This window comes from Mercurialis annua, linkage group LG7 (assembly GCF_937616625.2).
Source record: "Mercurialis annua linkage group LG7, ddMerAnnu1.2, whole genome shotgun sequence".
Lineage (NCBI taxonomy): Eukaryota > Viridiplantae > Streptophyta > Magnoliopsida > Malpighiales > Euphorbiaceae > Mercurialis > Mercurialis annua.
In genome coordinates this window covers 36,786,523-36,809,069 of record NC_065576.1, presented here as the reverse complement: position 1 = coordinate 36,809,069, position 22,547 = coordinate 36,786,523, and the positions used below count along the sequence as shown (strand labels likewise).

General features: G+C 29.7%; 3 protein-coding genes across 11 annotated transcripts; all 3 read left to right on the top strand.

The window, feature by feature from the left end:
* Window positions 1–905: 905 nt before the first annotated feature.
* LOC126657789 (G-type lectin S-receptor-like serine/threonine-protein kinase RKS1) lies at window positions 906–5,201 on the top strand. 6 transcript variants are annotated; one of them, XM_050352564.2, is made up of 7 exons: window positions 906–2,306; window positions 2,387–2,518; window positions 2,778–2,962; window positions 3,050–3,260; window positions 3,359–3,596; window positions 3,768–3,823; window positions 4,806–4,945. In XM_050352564.2, the coding sequence occupies exons 1-6, from the start codon at window positions 947–949 to the stop codon at window positions 3,781–3,783; spliced, it is 2,142 nt and encodes a 713-aa protein (XP_050208521.1). In that variant the 5' UTR covers window positions 906–946; the 3' UTR covers window positions 3,784–3,823; window positions 4,806–4,945. The 6 variants fall into 6 exon arrangements, with proteins under 6 accessions (XP_050208521.1, XP_055959815.1, XP_050208517.1 ...); XM_050352560.2 differs by having other exon boundaries at window positions 908–2,306; window positions 3,056–3,260; window positions 3,673–3,823; window positions 4,806–5,201; XM_050352559.2 differs by having other exon boundaries at window positions 909–2,306; window positions 3,673–3,823; window positions 4,806–5,201.
* Window positions 5,202–10,823: 5,622 nt separating this feature from the next.
* Window positions 10,824–15,506, top strand: LOC126657422 (uncharacterized). Of its 4 annotated transcripts, none has more exons than XM_050352100.2 (7): window positions 10,824–11,124; window positions 11,726–11,867; window positions 11,961–12,200; window positions 12,432–13,440; window positions 13,854–14,092; window positions 14,416–14,489; window positions 15,178–15,506. In XM_050352100.2, exons 1-7 carry the CDS (start codon window positions 11,078–11,080, stop codon window positions 15,377–15,379), a joined length of 1,953 nt encoding a protein of 650 aa, XP_050208057.1. In that variant the 5' UTR covers window positions 10,824–11,077; the 3' UTR covers window positions 15,380–15,506. The 4 variants fall into 4 exon arrangements, with proteins under 4 accessions (XP_050208057.1, XP_050208059.1, XP_055959651.1 ...); XM_050352102.2 differs by having other exon boundaries at window positions 14,005–14,092; window positions 15,178–15,315; XM_056103676.1 differs by lacking the exon at window positions 11,726–11,867.
* Window positions 15,507–18,550: 3,044 nt separating this feature from the next.
* LOC126657424 (xyloglucan endotransglucosylase/hydrolase protein 2-like) lies at window positions 18,551–20,596 on the top strand. Its single transcript, XM_050352103.2, has 4 exons — window positions 18,551–18,790; window positions 19,010–19,110; window positions 19,354–19,547; window positions 20,118–20,596. The coding sequence occupies exons 1-4, from the start codon at window positions 18,589–18,591 to the stop codon at window positions 20,488–20,490; spliced, it is 870 nt and encodes a 289-aa protein (XP_050208060.1). The 5' UTR covers window positions 18,551–18,588; the 3' UTR covers window positions 20,491–20,596.
* Window positions 20,597–22,547: the final 1,951 nt, after the last annotated feature.

Here is a 22,547-nt window from a genome sequence, read left to right as displayed (position 1 = left end):
TTTTTCAAAGATAATTTATTTTTATTTTAAAATCTAATATTTTTATTTATATTAATTAAAAAATTATATTATTAATTAAAAAAATTATATTATTTTAATATTTTATTGTTATTTATAAAAATAAAATAAAATTAAAAGTGAATTTAAAGAGTATTAAATTAATATTATTAACATTTAATATTTTTATTTTTATTTTTATATATAAAAATAAAATAAAATAAATTAGATTAAAATTTAAAAATATACTTTCTATTTTTAAGATGCTATTAAAATAAAAAGTACCATTAGATGCTCTTAGGAGTAAATCTGATGTGGTAATTATATGTAATTATTTAATAATTTTGTCTATAAACAATAAATAATTTAGATAGTAGACCGTAACAGGAATATTAATTATTAATACCAACGAGCTGTATCTCAAATGGTATAAGCGTTGGAAAAATTGTCAAAATCGTAGGTTTAATTCCTCCCACAAGCGCTCCCTTGTCCCTATTGTAAAAAATATTAATTATTAATTATATTTATGATTTGATCGAATAGAGAATAAAAAACTAAAGAAAATGTTAATTTTTATAAAAAAATATGGAATGAGTGATTTTTATTGATATCCGAATCTCATTTTAATTAACTTTTGCAATCAATATAAACAATAAAATTATATAACTTTTGCAATCAATATAAACAATATAAATTATTGTCATTGTCATTAGGGCCAAAACCTTGAGCTCCACAGCTTCTTTACTTATTAACTTTGACCATAATGTGATGGCATCAGCAATGAAGTTAGCAAAATTCAATTTTAGCTTAGGTGATTCATTTTAAACAGTGAGTTGTGTTAAAATTAAGGGACCAAAATTGTTAATTAACCAATGTTGAAAACATAGTCTGCAGGAGAAAATTTAGTTCATTCTCATTCAATAATGCAAACCAAAATTATGGTCAGAGAATGCAAAAGTCCTGTTTGGTAGGCAAGAATTATTTTTTCTATATTCTTTATATATTGATAACTAAAAACTCTTGTTGTTTGCAGACATGTCTAGCCATGGCTGCTGTTAAACTTTACTTGCAGGCCCTGCTTCTAACCATTTCTTTCACAATTTCTACTTCCTTCGACACTATTACCATAAATCAAACCCTTAATGACAGCAATATTTTAATCTCCAAACAAGACAAATTCGCACTCGGATTCTTTAGCCCTGCAAATTCCACTTACAGATATCTTGGAATTTGGTACTATAAAGTAGGACCAAATCCTGTTGTGTGGGTAGCTAACAGGAATCATGGAATCAATGACTCTTCAGGAGTTTTGTCCGTTAACCGAAATGGAAATCTCGTTTTGTATAGCAACAATGATCGAAATTTTTTATTGTGGTCTGCGAATGTTTCGGTTGAAAGAACAATTACTTGTGTAGCTCAGCTCTTGGATTCAGGAAATTTAGTTCTGATGGAAGCTACAACCAAAAATATCATTTGGCAAAGTTTTGATTATCCTACAGATACTCTATTGCCAGGTATGAAACTCGGGCTGAACCGAAAAACAGGTTTACGCCGAATCTTAACATCATGGAGGTCAGCAGATGACCCTGGAATCGGGAAATACTCACTCGAACTCAATCCCACAGGATTTCCACAAGCTTTTATCTATGATGGTAATAAAAATCCAATTTATAGAGCCATTCCATGGAAATCGAGTCTCGATATGGATGTAAGAGAATACAGATTTGTTAACAATCAAGATGAGCTATCTCTTTCGTATTATCTTAGGGAAAATAATGTTACCATAATATGTAGGTCGGATTATTCAGGATTTCACAAGCACCAAACATGGCATGAGAGCGAGAGAAAATGGATAGAAATCTGGTCAGCACCTAAACATCAATGTGACAAATATAGACATTGTGGTGTTAACAGCAAATGTAATCCCACGCAGTTTTTCGAATGCGAATGTTTACCCGGGTTTGAGCCGACAAACCCGAGAGATTGGAATGTTTTGAGAGATGGATCGGGTGGGTGCATCAGGAAACGAGTAGAATCATACAAAATGTGCACTCGTGGAGAAGGGTTTCTGCAAGTGGAACATATTAAATTTCCTGATGCTTCAAATGCAACTTGGTTTGAAACGATTACGAGTAGGGAGGGTTGTGAAGAACAATGCAAAAGGAATTGCTCGTGCAGCGCCTTTGCAATCATTGATATTGTCGGGAAGGGCTCCGGGTGTTTGGTGTGGTTTGGCGAATTAATCGATACAACTTATCTCGTTGATTCAGGATTTAATCTGAATGTTCGGGTTGATGCACTTGAATTAGGTATCGTCATCTATATATTATTTTCAACTAATTAATTTACGGTTTGATCTTATTCTTTCTTAATTTTTCATTTCATGCAGCTGCTTTCAGAAAATCGGACAGATTTTCAGGAAAGAAGAGTATGATTTCTATTTTAGTAGTCTCAATAGTATCGGCTTGGTTTATGATGATCCTATTTGCACTTTTGTTGCTAAAGAGAAAAAGAAAAAAGGGTAAGAAATAAGTTTGCCATGCTTATTAATTTGGAAAAATGTTCTTATATATACCCACAATTATAGTCTGTTTGCCAAGTATAACATAACTTTGAGATCATGTCAATTTGATTCATCATTTATTCGACATGAGCCAAATATACACACAACTCTTTTAGTGCATGATTTTAATTTTTAAATAATAATACAAATCATTCCAAAAGAGTTTCGCAAGGCATAATCTCTGAAAGTGAATTAGCATTTTTTTCCTTGAAAATAGTGAGAGAAAAACGCAAGAAAAGATTTAGAGAGACATTCGGAAATTCGTTTCGCCAAATAGATGGTCTAGCTGCAAATGAAGATCTAGACATTGCACTTTATAATCTTAGCACTATACTTGCTGCAACTGATGATTTTTCACCATCTAACAAACTTGGAGAAGGTGGATTTGGCTCCGTCTACAAGGTACATTGCTCTATAACGGTTATGCAAAAACCGAACCAATAAATTCAAAACATGTTTACGATTTTGTTTCGTTAACACGATTTTTAGGGTCAGCTAGGAAATGGAAAAGTGATTGCAGTGAAAAGATTAGGCGAAAATTCAGGGCAAGGGATAGAAGAATTTAAAAATGAAGTAATGTTAATTGGAAAACTTCAACATAAGAATCTTGTGAAGCTTTTAGGATGCTGCATTGAGGGAAAAGAAGTTATGTTAGTTTATGAATACTTGTCAAACAAAAGTTTGGACTTATGGCTGTTTGGTAAGTCAAATTGATGCCAATTCTAGTTTATAGTTTATAGTTTATATAAGTTGTGTAACTTAATTATGTAAAGAAAATTGTTAATTTCTTTTTTACAGATGAAGCTAGAAGGTCGATCTTGGATTGGAGACAACGCTTTAAAATTATTGTTGGAACTGCTCGTGGAATTTTATATCTTCATCAAGATTCAAGGTTGAGAATAATTCATAGAGATTTAAAAACTAATAATATTTTATTGGATGAAGAAATGAACCCAAAGATTTCAGATTTTGGCACAGCTAGAATATCCAATGGCGAACAAATTCAAGAGAAAACTACTAAAGTTGTTGGAACATTGTAAGCTTCCTTCAAAACTAAGAGAGTATGTCGCAAGTCTGCAAACTTTTCATTTGATTTTGTTTTGATTATGCAGTGGCTATATGTCACCGGAGTATGTGGTGTTTGGAAGATATTCGTTAAAATCGGATGTATATAGCTATGGTGTAATATTATTGGAGATGATTGCAGGCAAGAAGAACAATAGATTCTGCGAAGAGGATCCTTCTTTGAGCTTGATAGGACATGTAAGTAAAATACACGGATAATTAATTTTGGGTAACCAAACTACACCTTTATTATATTTTAGTTACCAATTTTTTTTTGTCTCATTTCAATTACTTAACTTTAGTTTCATTTCAATTGCGGTTTTCCGGCCAAAATACGTATGTGGCAGTCAAATTTTACCGCGTGAAAATCATTGTTTACTTGTATTTCCTTGAAAATTTATTACTTATGTATAATTTTAGTGTAATTGATCCTAAAGATCACTGAATTTTTGAGTTTTTTCATTTCAGTTACTAAACTATTGTTTTCCTTTTTATCACAAATTTTTATTTTTATTTTCATTTTAATATTTTCCGGTCAAAAATACTTAGGTGGCAACCAGAACTCTTTTTTTTTACCTGAAACTTGCCATATATGCATAATTTGACCTAAAGACTCATTTTCAAAGTTAAATTATGTATGTGTGATAAATTTTTAAAGTAAAACTAGGAAAATCCGGTTGCCACGTGTCAATTTCCGACTGCCACCTAAGAATTTTTGGCCGGAAATACCAAATTGAAAATAAAATAAAAGTTCAATGATTGAAAAGAAAAAAAAAACTAGTGACTGAAATTAAAACACTTGAAAGTTTAATAATGGTCAGAATCAATTACCCATAATTTTATTTTAGTGGAGAGTTTTTAGGCTAAATTATGCATATATGACAAATTTTAATGTCAAAAACCACCTTGGAAAAAAACACCATCAAAACTGGGAGTGCATCTCATTTTTTTGGGTGAGAGTGGAAAGGAGGAATTTTTGACCCGATTTTACTAAGTTCAGGATAAAAGTGATCTTTTTTTTACTTTTGACTTTTTTGATAAAAGTGATCATTTTTTTTACTTTTGACTTTTTTAATATTTTATGTCAAGTTAAGCGATAAAATGATCCTTTATTCACTAAAATACACTATCTTCTTGTCTTCATCAAATTAAATGCACTGAATGTGATAAAAACTTGTAGGTATGGGAGCTATGGAAAGAAAAAAGAGCACTAGAAATAGTGGATCCATCATTGAAGGAGCTATATGTTGCTGATGAAGCCTTAAGATACATTCAGATTGGATTATTATGTGTGCAAGAAGATGAAGTGGACAGACCAACAATATTCAATGTTGTTCTTATGTTAAATAGCGACATATCTCTTTCTTCTCCGAAACAACCGGCATTCATTAGTAGTAGAAGATTTTGTAATAGTCTTCAATTCCCAATTACAGAACAAAATGAGTGTTTTACATATAAGATGACAATGACTACTGTTCTAAGTCGGTAGAAGATCGATATATGTATACATTGTTATTTAGCTTTCTATTATTACAACAATAGTCGTATGTCTGTGCAATTGTGCAGATCAATATAATTTTAAGGCTAAATGACCAAAAAAAGGCCAGACTTTTTATGAAAGTTTCACAAATGTCAAAATCCTTTCAATTTTATCCAATTTATCCTGAAACACATGATTTCGTTTCAATAATGTCCAACCACACAATTTTGCTCATGTGGCGCATATGTGGCACTGATGTGGCATGACACACATCAGCGCCAAATAAGCAAAATTTTATGGTTGGACATAATTGAAACGAAATCATGTGTTTCAGGAAAAATTGGATAAGATTGGAAGGTTTGAATTTTTGTGAAACTTTCATAAAAAGTTTGGCTTTTTTAATCATTTGGACAAATTTAATTATAGTTTGAATTTTGATACGAATATTATAAAAAATAAATAAACTATATAATGATCAATAAAACTAATAAACTTTAAGTGTTTTAAATTTATTTGTATGCTATCTAATTCAGACATAATTTGACTCTAATTACAATTGATCGTTTTACAAAATTGAATATCTACGATATATTGATTTTTGCATTTTGTATCTTAATACTTTTTCATGTTGGAAGTGTTGATTTATTTTTTTATTGATATTTTTCAGAGATCGTATACTTTGAATGAATATAATGTCTAATTTATTAATAAAATTAATCAATTTTTAAAGTAGATATTTTAAAAACTACTCCCTCTGTCCCAATAGAGTTGTCCACTTTGTCTTTATCACACAGTTTAAGAAAAGTAATAAAAAAAACTGCGTAAAAACGCTTAAAAAGGTTTTATTTAGACAAATCTCAAAAATAGTAATTTAGCGATGATAAATTGGATGCAAAATGATTTTCTATATATACAACTTTATTCATTTTTTTTAGATATATTCCTAAATATACTTTTGGACATTTTGACCCATCAACTTTACAAATTGGAACAAATATATCCAAATTTCAAATTACGCTAATCCTCTGAAAACACTCCACCTTTTAGCTCAATTTATTTGCACACTGACGTTGTAAAATCATCAATTTTATTCAAATTATGATCTTTCAGTTTCAATTGCACCCTCAAACATCAAAATCCACACCTTTTGGTTTCAATTACACCCTCAAGCATCAAATTGACTTTTTTTTAATACTTCAATTTTAACAAATATTCTAAATAGTCCTCAATGTTATAATTAAAACAAAAAAACCATCTTCCCTAAAATTTCAAAAATTTATAATAAATTTTCATTAAATATAAATCAATTAAATATATTATTAAATATTTTTTAAAATATAAAATAATTTTTTAAAATATAAAATTAATTTGTATTTTTATTAAAAAAATTAAAATAATTAAAACACGTTTGTTTTCCTCGAAACAAACCCATGTCGAATTTCAGAATAAACCCGGAAACCTCCGCCTTCAGAGGATTAGCCTTAAGGTAATTGTGTAGAATACTAATTAAAATAGACCGCTATAAATATTTAATTATTACTATTTTAATAATTGTTTAATCATTTAAAATTTTAACTAAATGAAACTATTTCTAATAAATCAATATTTTGATTGCAATTTTAAATTTTCTATCTATAATCTTTAAACAATAATTAAATCTATTCCTAAATAAACTTAAATTCTTGTAAAACTCAAACATTAATAGTTTCATTAACTTTTATGGTGTATTTAAAATAAATCTTTACTATCATGGTTTCCTATTTGATGAATATATCCATTATATTCATAAAAGAATATCCATTATAATCGGTTATAAAAGTTTTAAAGTCTAATAGTTTCAGGATTGGAAGTTTGGCTCCCTATACAATTCAAAGTTTTGCAAATAAAATTCTCATTGGATTAACTGATAATAAAATTAAAGAGATATTAGTAGTAGTTTATTACTAGGAATATTCAATTTTATATTAACTAGTATCGCATTACGTGCTATGCACATGCACGTGGCTCGTAACATGCACGTGGCTCGTAACGTAACTCGTTAATGAACATATTAGTAAATTTATTATAATTATATCAATTTTTTATTTATAATTAATATTAAATTAGTTAAAAAAGTAAATATAATATTTTCGGTTATTAAATTTTTTTCCATACTGAATTTATTCTTCTTTTGGTTTTATAATAACCATAATTAAATAATCAACTTAATTTTATTAGTAGTATCTTTAAAAATAATAAAATAGAAATTTAAATAATAATATTATTGACTAATTATAGTATTTTAATTTTGTAGTTTAATCAAACTAAAAGATAGGTATTCCTACTAATTTGGAGACAATTTAGTTATTTTTTACATACTAAAAACTAAATTGGAGATAATTTAGCTACCTAAATCACAATAGTGATTAATTAAATAACTAATTAGTTAATAACCATAAAACCTTTATTTAGTAGTAAACTGAAAAGGATTATTCAGTAAATTTGCCTGCCCCCCCCCCATCCGTGCTTTTATATATAGTACTAGCGTTTCGCCACGTGCTACGCACGTGAGCGGCGTTCATATGACCTGTTATATATTCAACAAAATTCAAATATTAAATGAAATAGTGTTGCTAATAAATTGTTGTAAATTACTTTTATTGATATGTGCTACGCACGCAAGTGATAATTATATGATCCGTAGCACAAATCAATAAAAATAATTCATAACAATTTATTAGCAACACTATTTCATTTAATATCTGAATTTTTTTAAATATATAACGGGTCATATGAACGCCGCTCACGTGCGTTAAACAATTTATTTGCATAATAATTGCCGGATATCATCCAAATATCATGGTTTATTATATAAATCGATTATAACAACTTTTTTGAAATTTGCATTGAACATTATTAGCATATTTTTTTAACAGAGAACATTATTAGTATATAAGTACATATAAACAACAACTTTCAAGTCAAGCTACACAATTTATCATTCAAAATGTTGTTTGTAATGCACGTCTGTTCCTTTTAATACACTTTAAAAATAGGCTTATCCTTCGAAAAAACCCTCACCTTTTACCCCCAATTCGTTTGCACCCTCACGTTGTAAAATCGTCAATTTTACCCAAATTATGACCTTTTGGTTTCAATTGCACCCTCAAGCATCAAATTGATCTATTTTCACTTGAAAAAAGCTCAAATTAATACTTTATATTTTAACATACATTTTAAATAGGGCTTAACGTTATATTTAAAACAATAAAACTCCTCCGTTTAAAAATTATAAAATTTAATAATAATTTTTTATTTAATATAAACAATTTTTTTAATTAATAATATTCCGATATTTGAAGAACTTCGCCGCCGCCATCCGACCCGTTAAGAAATATATCATTAATCATTAAATAATTAAAAAAATTAAAAAACTTAAATTTAAAATTAATTTTAATTTTTTAAAAATAAATAAATAAATGAAACTCGCTCGTCTTCCTCGAGACGAACACGGAGCATGGCGAACACGCTCCGGGTATGTCTCGAGGAAGACGAACCAGTTGTCTTTCACTGAGGAAGATCGACTTTCTCTGAGGTTTTTTCATTATTTTAATTTTCTGATTTATAGAATTTTATTAACAATTAAATCGATCAGCTTGCAGGGTTATTTTTTGGATTTCCTTAAGATCAGATCTTGAATCAACAGACGTTTTCTATTTCAATACCTCTTTGATCTCTGTTTTTTAAAGATTTAGTCTTTTGAATCAAAAACCTGTTCTTTTAACTAGGGTTTGATTTTGTTTTCAGTTGTTTTTTGTTAATTTAGTTTGACAGAATATTTGTAGCTCTTTGAAGGTAAAAAAATGGCAGCTGCAATGGATTTTTATAGTGCATTAATGGAAGCACTTGAACCTTTTATGAAAGTGCTTCTTCTTTGTCTATTTCTCCTTCTTTACCTCCTCTTCCGTCTACTTCTTATTCTAACAACAACGATTATCTTTATTTTTCTTCTTCTTTTTCTAATTTTCAAGATCAAGATCAGACCTTTTTGTACTCTAATGGCTGCTTTCAATCACCTGCCCAACAATTTTCAAATGGGTATTTGATGCAAGACCAAATTATTAGTAGCTCTAGTCTTGAGCTGCCCTTTTTAATTGATTTTGTTTAATAAAAAATTATTATTGATTTTTGAAATTTTGGAGAAGATGGTTTTTTTGTTTTGATTATAACATTGAGGACTATTTAGGATTTTTGTTAAAATTTAAAGTATTGAGAAAAAGATCAATTTGATGCTTTAGGGTGTAATTGAAACTAAAAGGTGCGAATTATAATTATTGAGGGTGCAATTGATATTGAAAGGTCATAATTTGGGTAAAATTGACGATTTTACAACGTGAGGGTGCAAACGAATTGGGGCTAAAAGGTGGGAGGTTTTTCAGAGGATTAGCCTTAAAAATAAAAACAAAAAATTAAATTAATTCAAAAATATCAAATGACAATAGAACCATCAATTAACGCGCTCAATTGATCTAACTAATTTGTATCCTAATGCTTTAAATATAATCGAAATAAATTACCCTAATACAAATAAATTAAACTATGGCCAACTTAAAATTCTTAAATATTTCTAAAAATTAAATTGAATACATACCTTTTTGGCCCGTAGCACCACCACCATCTTTATTATAATTTGATAGCTTTGCATGCATCTCCTCCATCAGTTAAATTAGGGATTGAATTAAAATATATTTGTTGAGAGAATTTCCATTGTAGAAAAAAATTTAAACTATATAATTGATTGTATTCATAAAAAAAATTCTCCAGGATCTCTCTCTATATATAGAGAAATATCTCTCGATATAATTTTCTATTAAAATTTTATGCAACTTCCAATTTGTTGTGTTTAAGTAGAATTCTAACTTCTAACCTCTTATTAATATTGCATTAAATGAAAACAGTAGAAAATAATTTTGCAGTACGGTTTCCTATTAGAATTCTACTTCTAGTTTGTTGTGTTTTATTCCAACTTCTAATAATTTTGCATTAATTTCTGTTACCTCAACAACTTTCTTTTACGTGAACATTTATTATAGTTACTTTGAATCCTTATTGTAATTAAACACTTTGAATTAATTCTGTAATTAAATTATTAATAAACACTAATATCGTAATTTTGCCTGTCCCCCCTTCACACTTATAGAATAGTTATAGATAGATAGATATAAATATGTGTACTCACAAATTTGTAGTTTATGTAACTTATTTATTTAATTTATAATATTCATTTTTCAGTTATTTTAATTAAAAAATAAAAATTCAGTTAAAACTTAAAATAATATTATTAAATTAATTTAAGTTAATTTTATGTTGATTATACATAAAATAAATTGATATAGTTATAATGATTTTAATTAATACATAAATTGATGAGTGAGGTCACAAGTCTAACACGTAATGTGAAACTAGTCGTTTAAAAGTGAGATACCAAATCGTTTAATAAAATTTAAAGTGATGGACCAAATCGTTCACAAGATTAAAAGTGGAGGTATCAAATCGTTAGAAAATAAGTATTGAAATTGATGGAGGGACCTAATATTAAAAATAAGGGATCATTAAATAGAATTTTAAAATAAAAGGTATCAAATTGTTAAATATATTATATTTAGGAACCTCAGCGTAATTTGCTCTAATAATAACAAATCCTATATCGATCAATTAGATATGGGAGAAATTATCCAAAACAATATGAATAGAAAAAAAGAAGCAACAAATTCTGTAGCTAAATTTCAGGACATTGTTTTTTTAATTCCTAATTACTATCATTATCTTCTGGCGCCTAAAATCTTGCACTGCAGACCCGAATTTTCGGCTCTATATTTCTGTCTGGAAATGCGAAACAAACAAAATGCCGAAAGTTGGATTCTTTTGGACTTGTTTGGAGGCTGAGAAAAGATTCTGAAGATTTTTTTTTATAATGAACAGATTATGAAAAGATGGAGCCTTTTCCTGATATTTATCCTTTGACCAGCTTGCAAATTGGGTAAGAATTACCATCTTTCTTTGATTTGTGTTTTTTTGACATAATTTGATGAATTTGTTTGGAAATTTGTTGAATTGCTTCATTTTTCAAAGAACCCATTTAGTGATTATATTGAAGATCATAAGACATGCAATGCTTTATTTGGGCATAATCAACGAATGGAATGAAATATTGTATAGACCACCAAGAAATTTAACTAGGTTGCCCGGATACGGACATGGGAAAAGGGATACTCGGACACGGACACAGACACGACAAAATGGTGTTATTTTAAGGTCTCATACGTAAAAAAAAATGAAGTTTCGTGTCTGAAATGTTAAGTGGACGAAATATTTTCGAAACGTTATCGAAACGGGACACATTGATCGAATGAAGTATCCGTGCTACCTAGAAATTTGATATTTTGTTGATGTCAATAACCATTTACCAAAACAATGGCATTTACATTTCTGAGTTTTGTTTAAAAGTATTGCATTAGGAATGAACAGGATTTGTTAAATATTTTCTGAAGAACCAAGCAATAGGACGGATCACTAAAATTTAGGACAAGGATTCCATTGTTTGATTTAAGCAATTCTGAGTGATGCTCCTTTGTTTATAGGGATATCAGGTCCTATCTGTCACAGGCTTTTGTATATTTTGCTCCCATTAGCCATAAGTTCCTTATCCTGGTTGACAATCAGTCATGGTGGAAGAACAATAATTCGACCTCAAAGCAATTTAGGGAGTTGATGATTACTAAGGTTATACATTTTCTCATATCAGCATTTTTTTCTCTGCAATTTCTTGTTATCATATAGGATTTGATCCGTTATGCTTCTTGATGATGTGTTCAGTACAGGGTATCGCCTTTCAAAAACACTAGAGCTTTGCGGAAGATTCCAAGTGTAAAACTCGATACCACCAGCAATGAAAGCAAAAAAAAATCCAACTGGTTGCATGTTTTTAACATGGCTAGAGTCAGAGAAAGGGCTCCATTCTCTATGATAAATTTGTACAAAGCCTTACATGGGTTTATAGTATTTGAAGTTGCTTGGAAAGATGTAAGAGGCATCAACTATGTGAACGAACTTCAGGTAATCATGACTAAACGCAGTACTTGCACGGATAATTTCTCAGCTTTCTATGTAAAGTCTCTCTGTATTAACTGGTGAAAGTTGGTTATCTGTATTTGTTGGATTCATAACCTTTGAATTCTTACCTCATGCTTATTAGCTTAGCAGTAGAGAAATTTTTCATTTAGTATTGTGGAAGTTTTTCAAATTACCATTCGTAGTTCCTTTTTTTCAACAGTATATGTTTTCCAGACAGATACATCCCTTGCTTTAGAAGTGAAATCTGTGAAAAAATGGGAATTCAATGGCATTGATCAAGCATTGAGCTGTATTTCATTATGGTTCTCAGGCACTCCATCTGAAACCGAAACGTTGCGGAGCAATCTAGTCCTTTTACATGGCAAGGTCCCCTCTCATTCTTCTTGGGGAATCACAGTTGCTTCTAAAGAACTGCTGTTTAATGCATCTCAGGCTGAGCTATTTTCAGAAGATGTCTTCTTTGATGTTAGGGAATGTCCCCCTGACACAAACGATTATGAGTATGAAACAGATAGCCTGGTTGAAGAGGTGGTGCATGGGAAGAGCGAAGAATTATGGGAAGATGATAACTCTGACTCTGAGCCTATGGCATACAAGGATACTCTTCTACTATTAAACTTCAATAATAGAGATCTTCCATCTAAACTAGCCCAAATAATCACCTCTGATCTGAAGCTTCTTCCTTTGCTCGAGGCAGGCCTTCCTTCTTGGGTTATCTTTCTTCAATCCTATCCATTGTTTAAAAGAGTATATCGTTACTGGATGCGGCCTCTAGTAAGGATCCTTTATGCAATAATCTCATGCATAACTGTAATTATTGGGTTTTATGATCTCTATAAGAATGTTCCTCTCCTGAAGGCGGCTGCATCACACCTTCCTTGGCCATTCCGTAATTGGATTGAAGCATGGGATATGGTTTCAAGAATTAAATATCTGGGAACAATGTTGTTCCTACAGAATTTGCAAAAACCTGTCAAGTGGTTTCTGAGCAAGACGAAACTGATGAAGCTGCTAGTTTCGATGCTCACAAGGTCCTACATTTATCTATTCCAAGGGCTGATGGAAATTTTGACACCAATGTGGAGCGCTTTTGCAGAAATAGGCGAGCAAATCTGCATGATTGCAAGGGTTGTCGTGCAGCCCTTTTGGAGCATATTATTGGAGTTTGCTGATGTTTTATTCTCACCATTGGAGCTATTATATTCGTTTCTATTAAACTTAGGTAATCTCACTATTATTTTGTGACTTAATTAGCAATTCTTTAATTAGCTCTCCTTCTTTTGCATTATAAGCTTATGTCAATTGCTCCTTTATAGTTTGATAAAAGCATGCTTGTATCGTAAATTGTCCAAATGAATCATCATCCACATATATTGGAAGTGTTTTGACATTTCATACCTGTATCATCACAAAGTCATGAAAGGAACAAATTCATGTGGGTGAATGAATATCGTTCAGAAATCACTCTTCTGTTCTACCTTGTCTAAACAGAAGGATAATCTTTACTGGAAGTTTGTGACTCGCAGATGGAGGCTTACATCGTACTCGGATCTGTTCTTGTTGGTTAATGTTGTAGTTTCTTTTCTTTCTTTATCTTAATTCAAATCTGATTTGAACCTTTTTTCTTGCGTCCAGTCACTCCTATCTTTTTCTTGTTCAATATCATATGGGAATTGCTTCTTTATCCTTCTCAAGGATGTCTTCACCTGGCGAAATTTGTGGCTTCTGTAATATTTAACATCTATTTGATGCTTAAAAGAACCTTCATGATATTCTCCAATGGCAGGAGTATGGTTACAAGTTTTGCTCGAGCAAAGCCTAGCTCATCTGATATCTCATTTTGGCATTCTTTGTGGAGTGATCTATTCAAAAAGGTTTGTCTTCTACAATTATATGGTAATACCTTGCATTTATATATAGGCAAAACACACATTTGGATCCTCAGAAGTTTTTTGAATTGGGTTATTCAATAGGTTTTTTCGGTATGACTTGGCAGTTGACACCATAACTTTTTGTGACGCAAGGACGGATGTTAAGTGTTCATAATTAAAAGAGTAAGAATTCAATGTATATAAATTGTAGTGAAGGACCTAACTAAAAAAAGTGTGATAGCGCAGAGATCCAAATATGTGTTTTGTGTATAAATATTTACCTAAGTTCATCGTCTTATATAGAATTCTGTGGCATTGTTTGACAGGTCTTCCGGTCTCTTAAAAATATTATATGTGGTATTGTCACATTCCTTGCTTCCTGCAACAGGCATAGGCTAAGGTAAAGTTTTTCTTTATCCTTTTTGAATATGTTATTTCCTCCATGTTTATGTCCAAGGGACATAAAAATCAGGGTTAATTACTATTATCTCCTGAATTTAGTCGAAATTATTGTTTGCCCCTTAAATTTTGAAAAACCACTATTTCCCTCGTAACATTTTAGTTTTCTTTAATTGAAAATCCCTTATCTAATACCGAAAAGCCAGGGAGAAAATAGTATTTTCTAAAAGTTCTGATAGAAAGCAGTAAGTCGACTTAAACTCAGGGAGTGATAGTAAGTAGTCCTAATATATATGTAAAAATCCCTGTTCTACTGGATGTTGTTGGAAGATTTGGCTTGCAAAGGCGTTTTCTGTATTTCTGAAGCCTTGGAGCAAGATATAACATTATAAAAATCTCCCCAAAATTAATAACATAGAAAGTACAAATAATCATTCATGTATGTATATGGAATGAGTAGTTACGATACGAGAAAATGCTTAGATATGATACTATAGGTGCACAGGTTTTATATGGTACTCATCTCTCAATCATATGAGGCCCCATTTGGGATAGCGATCTGTTTTCCATTTATCTATTCTGTTATTGCTAGGGCTTTTGTACATAGCTAGAAAATATAAATACTCCATTTAGCGTTACTCTAGGAGCGTATTTTACATGCTGAACATTATATACTGTTGGATATGCAGCATCTACAACCACATTAAAGAAATCCTTGGTCGTCCTCGTTACCTCGTTCGAAAATCTACGGACCCTCAATCTTCCTGTCGCCCAGTGCCGCAATCAGAAAGCAATCATAAGGTAGCTGCAGCCTGCAGTTGCTCAATTTTCTCGTGTCTTATTATTTTTGTAGCAATGTGTTGGTTCTCATGGGGATATAGGAAGAATTAAATTTTGTTATGATTCAAAGGAACGAGCCTGAAATGTTATGGTTGTTGAACTAACTTGTACATTACTGAAACACAAAATTCATCAATATTTGCAAGTGAGTAATATTACTTATTCTTTTTCCTTTAAATTTTGGAATCGCAACAGTGGAATGAGCAAGAAACAACAATTTTTTTTTGGATACTGAGTACTCAAGGTTTTTATTGGTAGAATTACCTACTTTATCATATTGAACACCATTTAATCCGACATTAATTATGCAGCATCTTAACAAATGGTAAATTTTCATTTTTTTGGTTTGTTTCACGAATTGCTAGAATAGATTTTAAATATCCCAAAATAAGCTAAACTAACCGATTTTAATAGGTTTGTTTATAATTGCCAAAACCCACAAATATTTAACATTTTATTGAAATTAGCCCTATTAGGTAAGAGATTATTTATAAAATATTCTACTTTTTAAAAATAACCTTTTCACCCATCTTTCTATATTTTTATCGGTATCTATTATTTATAAAATAATTTCAAAATTGACCCTTTTCTAAATTAAGGCTCCCTTCCTATTTATTTTTTTTATCATTTTCGCAGCATCATTGCCGCCTCTCATATTTTCTCTCATCTTCTTAAATTTCTCTTCCTCTCTTCTCAAATTTCTCCCAAGCCACTATCTCTTAAATCTACGAGCACAAGAAACCGTTGGTTTCTCGACATTGTCTTTTAGATTTTTTTGTTATTGTTTAGAATTTTTAAATTTTTTGTGGTGCTTTAAATTGTTTGTACACAGATTATTATAGATCCATTATTCTATTTTTAATATAATTGTTCTGTTGTTAATATAATTATTCTTTTAGTTTGATGCTACTAATTTTGTACACAATGAATTGATTTATGTTTTTATGGTGTTTTTGCTACTAATTTCGTATACAATGACTTAATTTATGTTTTTATGGTACTTTTATGTTGTATTCATACTAAAAAACCATACAATACACTATAAAAAAACTACAATAATACCATATAAATACACCATAAAAACACTATAAAAAGCACCACCAAAAACTAAAAAAAATCTATAAAAGAAAGACATAAAACGTAAAAAAGTAAAAAAAAAAAGTATTTTTAAAAGTAAAAAATGAAACAAGGTTATTTTGAAAGTATGAAATAAAAAAAGTTCCAAAAAATAGATATCGTTGTAAATATGTTTAAAAAACAGGTAATTTGACATAATAATGGTATTCTGTTAACAGTTAATATTCTACCAATTTTTAGTCATTGAAAAGTACTGTACTATAAGTTTATAAGTATTATTTCACTGATCTTTTTTAGGGATGGCAATGGGGAGGGGATTCCCCGTTCTCCGTGGGGACCCGCCCCTAACGGGGCGGGGAATCCCCACCAATTGCCCCCATGAGTACGGGGATGGGGGAAAATCATTCCCCAACCACGGAGATGGGGAGGGGACGGGGAGTATAGTCCCCACCCCATGGGGATCCAATTTATATTTATGTATATTTATATTATATTATAAGTTCTAGTATGTTATTTATAATTTTAAATAATTTAATATAATTTTTTTTATTAGTTTCTATTTAGTTATAAATATATAATATTATAAAAATTAATAGTATTTTCTATAATGATTTTTTTTTCAAATATCTTATGAAAATAATAAAATTATTTATAAATTATATATAATTGTACGGGGAACGGGGATCCCCATGGGGATGGGGAATCCATGGAGACTGGGATGATTTTATCCCCATTAATTAAATGGGGACGGGGATGGGGATTCCCCATAGACGCGGGGATGGGGATGGGGATGGCTTCCCCGTCCCCACCCCGCCCCATTGCCATCCCTAATCTTTTCCAGAATATAAATCAGTTATATATTATTTAATACTCTTTCCATCTTATTCTAAAAATCACCGTCTGATTTCTGATGTTTCATTTTAAATGGTATATTAAGCAAGCTAATATGAATGTGTCGTTTTTAGAATATGTATAAAATATTAATGGAATTAAAAAAAGAATAGAAGAAATAATGAAATTTAATTTTTAATTAATACGTAGCAATTTTTGCAATTATTTAAATATCAAAAATTTAAGATGTCATTTAATATATGATGCATGCATAGCCAATGTAGATTAAAATTTTTTATTATTTTATTTTTCTAACAAAATTGGAGAATGCCCATGCAGAATCCTAGCATATCTAGATTAGTTATTAAAATATTATAAAATGTCCTTGAGATAATACTAATCTAATAAGATTTTAGACATTGTCTTTAATTACAGTAAATTAAAGATTTTAGATTTTAGAACAGCATAACTTTTATTATTGTAAGCCATAAGATATGCCAGAGTATGTAGATAAGAGACTAGCTTTGTCCATACAAACTCTTAAATCTGGAATGGAACAATTCATAAACTATAAAAACTCAAATGTACAAGAAAAGAAAATGAAAAGGGAAATATATATCTTTTTCCCAAAAGAAAGGAAAAAATCACAAATAATTCCTCTTCTTGTCTTTACCCAAAAGAAATGCTTTCTCATATGCATTAATTCTTGACCTAGCTAGGCAACCAATTAAATAGTTGAAAAAATTAATTATCTCAATTAATAAAGCGAGTTTCACTATACTTGTTTATATAAAATCTTAATTATATTTATTAATTAGTACGTCTAATTGTTTTTTCAGAGTGAGAAGAGAACTATAAAAAACAGCCGGTGCCTGACGATCGGAAGGGTGACCGCCCATCTTACAACTTAGTTCTACATGTGATGAAAACTATTTTATTTTAACTACGATCGGAATCCAGCAAATCATCGAGGCAACTATATTTAAATATATATTAGTTGACATTAATTTGAAGACCTTATGCAAAACTAAAAAACAACCAAATTATGGCATATAATTGATACTCAAGCGGAGCAAATCATGGATGTATATCCGAAAACATATAATTGAATAAAAGAACGTGTTTTAAAGAGTAGTCAATTTGTGCTTGAAATTGCTTGTTAACAAAAAGTATATATAATGATGAAGTTTGTTATGGGGTGGGATATGGAGAAGTAACAAGCGTGTGGGGAAGTTCATAATCTATAAACTCGCATGCTTTTTCAAACTTTCATACTACCTTCTTATATATATGAAATCTTACTTATAAACTCAATTATATATACACATCAATTACACAAATAAATTAATTTCATGTACTCATTGCAAATTCCAACAATGAATTATTATGCACTATGGTTTCTTGCATATTTTCTTATTGGAGGGGTGCTTTCAAAAAGAATAATTAGAGACACTAACATATTTGATAAACATTACCAAGTTACTTGGGGAAAGGATCATGTCTTGTTGCTTAATCAAGGCAAAGAAATTCAGCTCTCCATGGATAACACTTCTGGTTCTATTCTCTAACACTTTTAATTTCTTCTCCTACTTATATATATAATTATTCGTTGTAGTCGTCTCGAGGGGTCGTAAAATCTCGGGTTTTATTAAAAGAATGTATCATTGTGTTAGTATTAATTAACATTCAAGGAAATTTTTTATAGTTGAATGCATTTACGATGGGTATATATATTCAAAATGATAATAATAGGTTAGGGCATAATGCATGCAGGGGCTGGTTTTGAGTCGAAGCTAGGGTTTGGTTCTGGGTTCTTCAACTTGAGGATAAAGCTACCGCCAAAAGATTCAGCAGGAGTGGTCACAGCTTACTATGTAAGTGTATATAGACCGTTTAGTTATACATATATAAATAATAGGTAGCTCGGACACTTCGTTCAATTAACATAATCCATTTCGGAAATTTGACCTTTCGGACACGAAATTTCAATTTTTACATAGAAAACCTTAAAATAACATGTGGACGTATCCTTGCTACGTACCTAGTATATACTATATAATTTGAAGGAAGATTAATTGATGTTTGTTAATTAATTGCGAAATTAAATTGAATGGCAGCTGAGTTCTTATGGTAATAATCACGATGAGCTAGACTTTGAGTTCTTGGGGAATAGACCAGGAAAGCCAATTACTTTGCAGACAAATGTGTTTGCAAATGGTTTAGGGAACAGAGAGCAAAGAACTTATCTCTGGTTTGATCCTACTGCTGATTTTCATAATTACCAAATCCTTTGGAATCCTCATCAAATTGTGTAAGAATTATTGCTCATCTTTTTTTCATGATGATCACTCTTTTATTTAAGGCAAAATGATTTTATAAATTTATGATTTTGACCTTTTTGACGGATGACATTTATTAATTTTTCAAATAAGAATAAATATATCCATAACGCGTGTGTTAAATTGATGAGATTTCCACATAATTGTTTCAGCTCGCCAAATTGAAAGAAAATATATTTTTAAGTTTTTTAAAGAAAATATCTGTCAAAAAGGCCAAAAATTTGGATATATAAAATCATATTGCATCTATCTAAATACCCAATATTTTAGGAAAAATTCATATTTGAACCCCAATATCATTACACTATTTTAAATTGGATCCTTCCACTTTTATTTGTCAAGATTTAGCCTCTAAGCTTTTAACTTTAGACATCGGCTTCCTTAGTCACTGAAAATAAAGTGCGTATACTTCATACGGCAAATTATAGTAGAAGGTTCCAATTTAAAATATGTAATAGTACAGAGATTCAAATATGCGTTCTGGCTGTATTCTAGTATCAAATGCAAAATAATAATGAGTGTTATTAATATAATATGATCAGATTTTTGGTGGATGAGATACCCATAAGAGTGTACAAGAACAAGACAAAGATTGGAGTTGAGTACCCATCAAAGGCAATGCACATAGAAGTGAGCTTATGGAATGGAGAAAGTTGGGCAACAGATGGGGGCAAAACCAAGACTAATTGGAGCTATGCACCTTTTCAAGCTCATTTTCAAGGTTTTTCCATTAATGGATGTTCTTCTTTACCTGCTTGTTCTTCAGCAAATTACTGGTGGAATGCTCGCAAATACTGGAAACTTGATGCTGCCCAACAAAAGACTTATCAAGATGTTAGAAGGAAATATCTGACTTATGATTATTGTTCTGATACCCCTAGGTTTCCTACACCTCCTCCAGAATGCCCTCAGTGATTGGTTTTTTAGTTTATTTGTTACTAGTGAGATACCCTTGCTTCGCTTCGGGTTGGATCAGTTTAATTTAAAATATAAATTTAAATTTAAAAATATAAATTATATACATGCTAATTGTTTAAAAATATCATGGTCGTTTCGATATTTAAAATTAAATGTACGTACGTTTTAAGTTTATTTTAATATTAAAATTGATATTGACTGTATAAAAATTAAATTTTGTAAAATATATTAAGTGTCCACAAATTTTGTAATAAAATAAATTAATAATATAAAAAAATTTACTTAAAAGCCTTATGACGTTGTAATAAAACATTTCAAATAATTAACTAAATATCAATGTGTTGTGCAATTCAATTATTTTCAGTTTTGTATTGTTATAAATTTTTAAACTGTAAATTTTAGATGTCTTACAGATTTAGGTTAACATAAACAAATTGATAATTAAAAAAATTAGCAAAAGATGTCAACTTGTTTTTAGTTAAATTCAATTATTCAAATTTTAAAGTTCATAAATTTGATACATTTTAAAAATTAACAATTTATTAAAAATTTGCATAGAAATTTTATTTGATGCATTGTTTAAGAGGGTTTATTTTATTATAGAGATGGTCTTGACACTTTAAATTAAATCATTAATTATTATTTTTGTTTTTTCTATTCAAAATCTTGAATCTAGTTCAAATTATTCTTTTTATTGTTGTCAGCTGAATATCAATACCCTGTAATGTATTTTCTTTTCGCCAACTGAACTAAATTAATAAGTCACATAAAAATTAAACATAACATGAGGATAAAAACAATAGTTCGTTCAATTAAATTAAGGTTGCAACTTGATGATTTTATACACGATCAATTTTATGTTTAAGCATTTTACACACGATAAATTCAAAGCCAACGAACCCAAAACGTGATGAATGTTTAGAAATTCCAATCAACAAAATAACATTATTTAATTTGATATCTTGAAAAAGCATGTCGTTTTTTAGTTAAATTCACTCTATTCACCGATTTGTATCTCAAAATATTTTTATGTGCTTTTTAATCCTTTAACCTTGTTTTTATATATTGGGAAGGAGATGAGTAGTCTCCAAGCAATTTGCTTACACTGTTTTTTTAAGAAGTAAAAAAAATTTAAATAATTTGGCATAACAAAGAAATATTTCTTGGAGGCATTGTTTCTTAGAGAAGTAAATTTTCTATTTAATTTAATTATGGTGAAAAATAAATTTTTCAGCTAAATTTTTAAAAAACATCTGACACTAATCTAAGAAGTATGATGGGTGTACTGTAAATAAAAAGTCTAATATGGATTCTTTAAAATCAAGAAAAAAATATTTAACTGATATAATACCCTCAAGTGTAACAACGAAAGAAAAGTTAATGATTTCCATGTGATGACATAAAATAGGAAAAAAAAATTAAAATACAATGGCTTTATTGAAATTTAATAGTAGAACATGGGTCTTTCTAACATTAACATGAGGAAGTTACTATAAGGGACAAAAGAAATATACATTTGTTGTTAGTAATCTTGTAATAATGGGAAAGAGTTGTGTTTAAATAAAATTGAGCCCAAAAACACTCAGTGATTTTGAGTTGGCTAAATACATTATTTAACCCCTAAATTTTACAACTTTGTTTCATGTGACCTATAAACTAAATTTTTATTTTATTGGACCTTTTAACTATTTTTTTGTTCTATTTAACCCCTAAATTTTACCATTTTGTTCAATTGGACCTCTTAACTATTTTTTTATTCCATTGGACCTCTTAACTATTTTTTTTTCTATTTGACCCCTCAAACTATACTATTTGTTCTATTTAACCCCTCAACTAAATGTTTTCCGCAATTAATATCTAAACTACTTTTTTACTCATTTAACCTCTAACACAATGTATTAATTTAAAAAAATTAAATATGTTTCCTACATTTAAACTAAAGAGCGATATATTTTATAAATTTTTTAAAAATCTATTTAAGGATTAATTGCTTTAGAATCATATATTTTAACGTGTTTTACAATTTAAACACAAACTTAGAAGATTCGTAATTG

Coding starts and splice junctions, on each gene's coding strand:
- LOC126657789 (XM_050352559.2), top strand. CDS start 947: ATGCAAAAGTCCTGTTTGGTAGGCAAGAATTATTTTTTCTATATTCTT. Junction 3,261..3,358: donor TTTGGACTTATGGCTGTTTG/GTAAGTCAAATT, acceptor TCTTTTTTACAG/ATGAAGCTAGAAGGTCGATC. Junction 3,824..4,805: donor CTTTGAGCTTGATAGGACAT/GTAAGTAAAATA, acceptor AAAAACTTGTAG/GTATGGGAGCTATGGAAAGA.
- LOC126657422 (XM_050352100.2), top strand. CDS start 11,078: ATGGAGCCTTTTCCTGATATTTATCCTTTGACCAGCTTGCAAATTGG. Junction 13,441..13,853: donor TTCGTTTCTATTAAACTTAG/GTAATCTCACTA, acceptor TCTTGCGTCCAG/TCACTCCTATCTTTTTCTTG. Junction 14,093..14,415: donor GGAGTGATCTATTCAAAAAG/GTTTGTCTTCTA, acceptor ATTGTTTGACAG/GTCTTCCGGTCTCTTAAAAA.
- LOC126657424 (XM_050352103.2), top strand. CDS start 18,589: ATGTACTCATTGCAAATTCCAACAATGAATTATTATGCACTATGGTTT. Junction 18,791..19,009: donor CTCCATGGATAACACTTCTG/GTTCTATTCTCT, acceptor TAATGCATGCAG/GGGCTGGTTTTGAGTCGAAG. Junction 19,548..20,117: donor TGGAATCCTCATCAAATTGT/GTAAGAATTATT, acceptor TAATATGATCAG/ATTTTTGGTGGATGAGATAC.